The sequence below is a fragment of the Pterocles gutturalis genome, unplaced genomic scaffold (assembly GCF_000699245.1).
Source record: "Pterocles gutturalis isolate BGI_N339 unplaced genomic scaffold, ASM69924v1 scaffold3580, whole genome shotgun sequence".
Taxonomy (NCBI): domain Eukaryota; kingdom Metazoa; phylum Chordata; class Aves; order Pterocliformes; family Pteroclidae; genus Pterocles; species Pterocles gutturalis.
The window spans coordinates 4755-14513 of record NW_010145585.1 but is presented as its reverse complement, the minus strand read 5'-3'; the positions used below and the strand labels follow the sequence as shown (position 1 = coordinate 14513).

At 41.1% G+C, this 9759-nt stretch overlaps 1 protein-coding gene across 1 annotated transcript in view; it reads right to left on the bottom strand.

The window, feature by feature from the left end:
• The window catches only part of LNX2 (ligand of numb-protein X 2), a 19097-nt gene extending 10494 nt beyond the window's left edge, over window positions 1-8603 (bottom strand). The window contains exons 1-5 of the mRNA XM_010085415.1: window positions 8583-8603; window positions 7990-8000; window positions 5907-6145; window positions 4651-4850; window positions 669-1040 (exon numbers count right to left, since the gene is read on the bottom strand). Of these exons, the coding sequence (XP_010083717.1) occupies window positions 669-1040; window positions 4651-4850; window positions 5907-6145; window positions 7990-8000; window positions 8583-8603 (843 nt within the window). The remainder of the gene's footprint in view (window positions 1-668; window positions 1041-4650; window positions 4851-5906; window positions 6146-7989; window positions 8001-8582) is intronic.
• Between the last annotated feature and the right edge of the window lie 1156 nt (window positions 8604-9759).

Genomic DNA, 9759 nt, shown 5'->3' with positions numbered 1-9759 from the left:
CAGAAATGTGCTGCAGCTGTTTCCTTACAGACTGGGAGAAAGGCATGGAGTAAAGATTTTCCTGCGGGAACAGGGAAGGGTCATATGTCACACTGCATCAAGCTTTGGGTAATATTTGTGTCCAGAGCAGGGCCAGACATTGGGAATAGCCCTTTCCTGAACACTCAGAAAATGAGTTTTACTGCATGGGACTCATGGAAGACCTGTTTTTTCCTTCCCAGCTGCTACCTGTTGCCTCTACAAAGTCTGACAAATCATCTTCCTGTTTTAACCCCAATTCCATGGACAGGCAAATCAATACAAAACAAAGCCCTCTTTTATAGAGCTTACTGAGAGATTACAACTACAGTACATACATAAATATAATAATAACCCTCTTTTTTTTTTTCTGATAAGCAATAGGCTCACATAAGCAGTCTTCTAACCTTCAGGATGTATGCCAGGGAAGATTAATACACTTCTCACTTCTAAGAAGGTGAAGTTCATCTGCCAGGTGCCAAAGTGGACCCTGTTTTGTACTATTACCTCCAGAACATAAATCACAGCAAATTGCATTGCTGCAGGCTTTCAGGCATAACATAAGCTGTTCTGTCTGAGACAAACTCTACCCCAGGCTTTGCTCAAGAAATAAAGCTGTGCTAAGGACTCAGGTAGGAAATGCAAATTACCTGTATAACCTGAGCAGCAAGCTCAGGTGTCCCGTGCTTCAGGTCATGTCCGTTAATTGCAAGCACGCGGTCGTTGCTGCAGAGCCTGCCATCTTGAGCAGCCAAACCCCCTTCCAAAAGGTCGAGAATAAAAACTCCTGGCTCATCTGTTCTGCGTACAAGTTTAATGCCAAGCTGCTCGCTGGAGTCGCGTTTATGCAATGTCACTTGAAAGCTGTCTTCCCGCACGGAGCAGGTGGTGTCGGCGTGGTTGTGTGTGCGGCTGCCGAACCGCCTCTCCCTCAGCACGGTGAGGTGCAGCACCGAGCAAGGCTGGGACAGCACAGCTCGAGCGTGGTTGTGAGACACGTTGCTTATGTCAAAGCTATTGACCTGCAAAACAACAACAATGAAAAAATCAGAATGATATTTTCACATGTTGAATTGTTCCTGGTTATGGAAATAAAGCCCTTTGCAAACTAAATTCAGAGCTCACTGCAAAACCAGCCTTGCAGCAACCTACGTATCTGACCCTAACAGGCTTCCTCTCTCGTCCTTACCTCCTCTCCTGCAAACCCACTTTGGCTGCCCAATCTACAAACCTATTTTTAGGTTGGAAAAGACCCTTAAGATCATCAAGTCTAACCCTTAACTTACCAAGACCACCACTAAACCATGTCCCTAAGTGCCATGTCTACACATCTTTTAAATACCTCCAGGATGGTGACTCCAGCACTTCCCCGGGCAGCCTCTTCCAATGCTTGATAACTCTTTTGGTGAAGAAATTTTTCCCAATATCCAAACTAAACCTCCCCTAGTGCAACTTGAGGCCTTTTCCCACAAAGGTGACAACACCTCTCTAACAGTGAACACACTCTGTCATCAGGATTTTTGTTCTCCTGGTCTCCTACATCTGTCTTCCTTAGATCTTTACATTGTTTGTTCTCCAGGACAAGAACTTTGCCTGTGCTTTCAGTGTCAAGCCCAGCATCACTTAAAACTATAAAATAATAGCTATAAAAAGAATACATCCAAATCTCTGAAGAAAGCTTCATGCAGTACTTCCATGATGTAAAAAACAAAAAAAAAAACTCTTGAAATCCAGAATAATGAAATTGTTCATTAAGGCAGTAGAAAAACGTGGTTGTACTAGCTCTAGTCTTAGAGATTTTCCACCGACTTCAACTAGGTCAGAGTTTCAGACTTACAACCTGTATCACTCAAAATTCAGTTGTAAATGAAAAACAAGATTAAACTTTCCCTCCCTATAAACAAGAATTATGTCTGTTATGTGGCCCATTGATACAAAGATCAGCAATCTTCAGTCATTTCTTGCACTATAAACTGCAATGAGACTTGTCAGAAAACAGGAGCACCACAAAACCCAGCACAAAAGTTGTATTTGCCTTATTCTGTAAGAAGGGGTTCAAAGTTAATCCTAAAATTTAATCCTTAGCGTGGACTATCGTGCCCTGATGGAGGAACCCCTGCCCCATAATTTCAGCAGACAGAACTAACACCAAATGGACTATACTGACCTGCCTTACCTATGCCTTTTAATGCTCCCTATTGCAATCTAAGTAAGTAAAAATATAGATTTGCAGCTCCCCACCATCTAATAGCAATATTCACACTTTAAAAAAAAATAGGAAGAGAAAGGACCCAGAAATCTATATACAACAGCTGCCACATTTACATCATGCATCTGAATTGAGGGTCTCCGAGAGGTCAATGCCAAACAATTTGGCCATGGTAGTTCCAGCATGGCGAAGTGGTAGCCGTACCCCCTGGCACCCTTAATCCTGCAAGAAGCTGCTGCTCCAGAAGCAAAGTGGGAGATAGTCCTCCTGAGCCACCTCCATCCTCCAGCCTGATGCCCAGCCCAAAGCTGCTGCTCCTGGCAGCACCACAAGCCCACACACCGCACCACAGCCGTGTCCTGGTCTGCTATTGCCTCGAGACAGGCTGTAACCTTGGGCAGAGGGAAAAGAGGCATAGCTAGGAGAGATAACACTTAGAGCTGCCACCAGCAAAACCCACCACGGTTCATCCATCAGAGCCCTTAAATTAAATTTAGCTTTATTTTTAGCTGTCACTAGCTAAAGTAAATACATAAAATATGAAAGCATTCAAAGGGCACAGAAGAATATATGCAATAAAATGTAATTATTCTTTCTAGTTCACAACTTCAGAATAAAACAGCCTTAGCATTTCTTGGGGAAAGAGATTCTCATTAGGACATGTTTTACATGAGTTACAGTCACAGTCCAGCACAAAAAAGGGACAATTTGTAAAGCACTTTGAAAATGTTAGGCACCTATCTATACCTTGCAGACAACATACGCTTTTATGTAGCTGTTACTAAATGCTGTTCCCTCAGATCTTGAAAGGGTAATACTTCTTGTCTGACTAGCCAAGAAAGTGCTGAGTTTCACCTCGCAGTTCTTTCTGGCTTTCTTTCAGTCCTTTCCTGCTCCTAAAAGCCTTTGAAGACAATTTCAGAAATATCTGCCTGAAGTGTGCACGCTGAGCTGCATCTAACTCCGGACTTAATTACAGCTGGTAGAGACCGAGCCCGGCCATTTTAATACAGCAGCTCAGCACCTGCAGAGGTAAATTCAAAGCAATAAAGATATTGTATTTTCCAAAAAGTCTGGCTTTTACCTCCTGTACCTCTCCCTCAGCATGACAGGAGGGCTCCAATGGACACACATCTGACAGCCCCAGTGCCAGCACACTGGTAGGGAAGACTCGCTGCAGCTTATAAATCCTATTTATAGTCAATTTATTGCCACTTATGGCTTTAGAAACTGTAATTGACACCTGCCCAAACAGCAAGAATTTACGAAGCTTCACTGGAGCTCAAGCTCCCCATTCTGGCAACCAAGGAGACCCCTGGAGTATTGAAATAAATTAGGCAGCATTCAATCGGTGTCTGCAATTGCTTGTTAAAATGCAACATTTTGGAAACCTCTTGGGTTGCTTTTTTGGCCAGCCACTATGCTAACATTCCAAGAGAGGAAAAAGGCACGTTTCTCAAAAGGGACTTTATTTTGTGAAGTGCAAATTAATTTCATTCCAAGGGCAAGTACAGAACTTAAGATACCTCTATCTGCTCTATTTCAAAAAAGTGAAATTAAAAAAGGCTGACACTACCTTTGGACTGATCTTTGGCCACCAGATCAAAAGCAAACATTGTTACAGAAGTAATTTTGAAATGACGGCCATATATTTGTTTCAGGTGGAATGATTAAAAATAGAAAAAAGCTGGAGGACTGTCTTGTTTATGTAGAACTCAGTGCCATTCTTAAGAGTCTTATAAACAACCCCTTCCCCTAATATAAATTAAAACTCCAAAATTAATAGAACTTGATCTTTTTACACTGCCTGTGGTTAATTATTTAAAACCATAAGAAAAATACACACTTGATCATAACCAACTTAAATTTTAATTGTTTATTTTTTTGCAAAAATATTTAGACCGCCTTGCTTCAAATCATGCCAGTGAAGAATGTCACTGACTCTTTTACACATATGGAAAAAAGCAGGTCAGCTGCCTAGGCTATCAGAAGGTAACAGTGAAGCCAGACTAAAACAACAGCTTAGATGAAGTCAACCTTAAAATCCACAAATTGCTTTTTACATGCGACTTTGTTAGTCAGAAGTAACCTTGAATTCCTCTGGAAAGCATGCATAAAGTTGAAATAAAAGACCAAGTCCCACAGCATTTAACAACAGAAAAATAAACTCATATTTTAAACATTGATAAGAGATGCTAAGGAGGAAAAATAATTCCAGGGACTGGTCTGACAAACATAAAGCATCATAGCCAAAAGTGCTGGAACAACAGGCTCTGCTCTGAATATTAATCCAACTGATAATTGCAAAGCTAACATTTACATACCATAGTCCAACAAGGCAAATCTCCCATGTCATTTAACAGGCAGTTCTGCAAGGAGTGAATAGAAAGCAAGCAGACAGAATATGTAATTAGGTTCCATACTTGCAGTATTTGGTCTCCAGCAAGAAGTCTTCCATCTCTGGCAATGATCCCATCTCGATAAACCTCCTGAATGACAATGTTGATCAAAGGCGTTTCATTGCCACCCACTATGCTAATTCCTAATTCGATATAAGGATTGGACCGATGGATTTCAATAGTAGTGATCTCTCCTTCAGGCAAGGTAGGTGGCTGTTGATTTGCTGCCAATTATTTTATAAAAAGAAAGATGATTAATACCCTATATACCTCATTCACTTTCAATAAAGCAAATCACCAAAAGACAATGTAGACCGGCCACACGACAACAGTTTAACAACAAAGTAAACAAGTGCAATTGGATTAGTTCCACTACTCATTGGAACACCTAGCTCGTTAGAAACAGCTCTCTAAAGACCTAGTGGCATCCATGCTTCCTGAAATGGGGTTATTTGGATTGGAAAAGGATATTCTGAACCCTTTAGATCCTGACCTTTTTAATAAATTTCATACACTTCATTTCCAATTTGGTCATTCCTGTGTTCACATTTGGTGATGATAACAACAATTTGGTTTGGGGGTTACCCTACGGTGCACGACTTAGTCATGCCTCTTCGTCAGCTGGTCTCACAACTGCACTAGGAACTGCCACTGAGTTACCACATCAAGAGAAGGAGCCCATTTCTGAAGCAAACATTGAGACAACTAAAGGGGAAAAAGGGGGATGCTAAAGGATGGCAACTACACAGGTGAAGGAAGGGGACAGGACCACCCTCCTCTGCAGCAAGGCTCAGCGCTTCCTCTCTAAAATCCCAGATGCTAGAGATGTTACTGCTCATTCGGTGCAGATGGGTGCAGGAGTTACTCAGCTGCCTTTTCGCTCGAACAGGACACCACTCCGTGTGTGTGAAGGCTGCTGATCCAGGCAGGGGGGCAGAGCGGAAAAGAAATCTCGTCTTAGAAAACAACTTTTGTAATTTTATAGAAAGTACGTTCCTTCCAACTCGCTGCAAGGCCAGTGCTACTAGTAGATTAACATGAACTTCTGCACCATGATGATACAGCATCATGATATCCAGCACACACTCCGAGATATTTCTTTCCTTCTCAACTGTGACTTTATCTCTGTTGCATATTTGCATATAACCAAAACCCACTAATATTTCTCGAGGAATTGCAAGAGAAAAGAGCAGAAAATGAAGATGCACATTCACAGTTGGCAAGAGACAAATGTTTCCACATCTGATAAAAGGGACTTGAGAAGATAAGTGATGACATACTGTCTGCTACTGGGTTCTCCTCAAAAGGTGGATTGTCGATGCTGGGCTCGTCTGTCCATGCAGGAAGGGCAGGAGAGGTGAAGCTCTGCTCAGCTGGCATTATTCCCTGATCTGCATCTGGAGATAAACTGGTAGGCTGCTCCATCCCACCAGGACCGCTCTCACCCTCTGTTTCTGCTTGCAGCTTGCTTGTTTTCCTTCTCTCCAGAGCAACCCTTCGATGAGAAGCCCCAGGACACCTGTGAAGACAATGTTTAGATCATACTTCAAGCCTGCACAAAATGCCCAGGTACTCCATCAAATGAAATCAGTCTTCTTCAAAGCCACAGCTTTAAACTAATCATAAAAAATATTAAACACATTGAATTTTAAGGCCAAAATAAGTTTTAGTGGACAGAAACAATACTGCCTTTTCCACAAAACTCCTACTACGTTTTTTTGTCTGTGAACTAAATGTGCCGTGCAATGTGGATTTAATCTGTTATGTACATTCCGGTTTCTGGAAGATAACCTTGTCAAAAAGATTAAACAGGACTGGCACAAAATTACGCATAAGAGAAGCCCGGCTCAAAGACACATTTGCAGATCCACTGAAGCAATCTCTGTACACCTCAGTAAGCCAAGAGAGAAGGAAGCCTTCTGTTTTCCTGGGGTCATCTAGGGGAGGAAGGAGAGATATGAACTTTTTACCTATATTGCAATCTAAGAGTTACAATATTGAAAAAAAAAATTATGCTTGTCTAGAAGTTTGTATGAAGAATTTAGCAAAAGTAATACCTCTGCTCATCGCCTCCTCTTGAATCAGGAGGAGGTGTTTCATCCTCCTCCTGTCTCCCCTTTTTTCCTCCTGACTTCACACAGGAGGTGTAATTTCTTGTTTTCCTTCACGTAACAATGCTCCATCAGCATTCTGTGCTTTTCACTGTAAACTAATTTTTGTGATTTCCCATTATTCCTAATGCAGTGATTGTATTCTACAATACGTCATTGCAAAGAAGGGCTGCAAAGTTGCAAATTCATGGAAAGCCTTCTTTTATCGAATAGTCTTACATCTATGTATAGATAATTGGATGTGGACATCAATCTTACATTTGCCTGTGTGACAGGTTTGCCAGCATCTGATATTTCACTTCTTACATTATTTGATGTCCTTAAAGTTCCTGCTTCTGGAGCTACTGACCATCTGAAGATGCTCGTACTGCAGCAGTGTCAGAAAAAAAGGAGCCGTGTTCTTGAAAGGACTCCCTGTTTGTGAGCTTGATAGGTTGTTATAACAAAAGAAAAAATGCTTTACTTTTGTAAGAGAAGCAGAAGCCACCAAAAGTCTAACCATGTTCTAACTTGTTAAAAAGAAATGTTTTCAGAATTACAATTTTCTTCTGACATTCTGTGAAGGGGATTTGATAATTAGATGGTTAGACTGCTGCAGCATGAAGAATTTTGAAGAAATACTAACAAAGTTATTCATCTCTGAACAATATTGATAAAAACACCTGTACAGCTTTTGTGATCCCCAGCAGTGTTATGCATACACAAACCGATATAGATCTCTCTGTCTATATCACGATATACACATTTAGAAGAGCAGCATAAGGTAACCCAAATGTGCTGTGAAATACACATAAATACATAAATTTGAGACAGTTCACATTATGAAATGACACATTTAAGAAATCATTTATTGGAGCTTTCCCCAAGGCAACTGCTGGTCATCTTGTTCTTCAAAGTCAAGAAAGCGTAAGCATGGAAGATGAAAATTATTTGAAAGGTTTTGCTTTGTGAAAAAGTTTCTCTGATTTTAATGAAGGAACACAACTCTTCTTGGTTTTGGTCAGGTAATATTTGCTACATAAAATCCCTGGCATGGTGGGACTGATCACCTAGGAAATCTGGCTGGTTTCAATTTATTCTGGTGGCAACAGTCACAGGTGAAACTTGTCAGGAAGTTTTTATCGTTCACTATTTTACAATGCCAACCTCAAAACAAGAATCCCTAAAGGCCAAGAAAAGAAGAGATACAGTCCTTTTCCTCAAAATTTGTAAAATACTTTAACTTGATGGGTCAGCCTCACACTCCCCAAACCTTAGCAGTGGCTACAGGAAAAAAAAAAAAAGGATCAACCCCCAACATCAGTCACTTCTGCTGCAACGTGGCAAGGGGTAAAGGCTCTTGCAGAGGAAACCTCTTGTCTGCTGGAAGCTCTGCCCCGTGTGCTCTCCCACACTGATCTACAGGGGGTTAGGACAAAGCCACCCCAAGCTGCAGGTCCTTGCTGTCCCTGTACCGCTCTGCTATCGGAGTGGCAATTTTTCAGCGAAGAGGTGAATGAAGAGCTCAAAACTGACAGTGTCAGAGGACCACACTTCAGTCCCACTGAGCTGGGACGGCACAGTCCAGCCCTAACGGACAATTTCTGTGAACCAGATACTTCCTTAGGTATCTTCTACCCAAATACAGTGTTCTTGACTCTTATTCAGACAGTTCACAAGGCCTATGAATCCAAACAACCTGGTGTAGACGGCAAAGCACACCTTGGAACTTTTTTTTTTAAACCATATCAAACCAGGATGGAACAAAAATCGCCCCTGGAAGTGTTTTATTTTCTGTCAAAGCCTTCCAAACCACAGCCAGATCCTCCTCTCCCTCCTTCACAGAAAACATTCCCCCATCATTACCTGGCAGCTGATGAAAGTCATTGCGCGAAATATAAATAGATTTGAGGTTTATTTTTGCCAAGGATATTCAATTATAATTTCAAAGGCTAATATCAAGAAATGTAAACAACCTCCTGAACACACCTACTCAGCTCAGGGATTCCTTCAGTGCAGCACTCTACAAGGCAAAAAAGGGAAAAAAATCCAGATTCTTCCCCAAATTAACCAGTAATTGTAACAGACTATGACTTTCAGCCTGGTCTAGTGCAACTGCATTGTCAGGAAAGTAGCTGTCTGCTGGAGACATTAATTCACAGGATGCCAGTTCCTAGGTCTTTAGACACAATATGCCACCTACTAAGCAGCAAAGCCCAGTATTGCTACTCAAGCACATCTTTAAGGAGATTTTTCATTTCCACTTGCAACATAAAAAGATTTTTACTGGCAGTAGGAATGTTTTATTCACAAATGGGAAACCATACAGCAGTTGTAACTGTTAACAAGCGCCAATAAATCTCCAAAGGCACACACCTTCACTGGTACTGTTTTTGCCAAATATCTGGGATAAAGAGCATTTTGGACTAAATCTTGCAACAAGTTATGTACACAGATGGGCATCTTGGGATCAAAATGAGCATTGAAGATTGTGTTTATGGGTACAGGAATCCATTCTCATACAACAACTTGCATAAACACAGGCTGAAATGAGACTGAAATATGTCTTACAGGAACGGCATTTCATATCTACCTACAAAGCCGGAATATTTTGTCTGGGAGCAAAAAGAAAGGCATGCTTTTTAGAATTTCCACTAATTATTTAATTTCTTTCATGATTCAAGATGCCCAGGAGCAGAGATATTGAAACAACCAGCTAAGCAACTGAGTGATGTTATTTATTGGGAAACTCGAAGGGCAGGTGTTCTCAGGGATGTAAAATGAGCTTCTGCTTATATACATCGACTCTTTTCTCTCCTCCCTCGAGCATCAGCTTTTGCTCAATTCTGGATGGTGACAAAATGTAGCTTTTACCTTCAACTTCTCTTCATCCATATCGACAGAGAAGAAAAGTTTTTTTGTTTTTTGTTTTGTTTTGTTTTGTTGGTTTTTTTTCAGTCAAGGCTGCTGGGTTTCTAATTTAAAAGCTGAGTTCTTGGAACACAAGCATCTGCACATCTCTGCAGCTAAAAAGGGCTTTCAT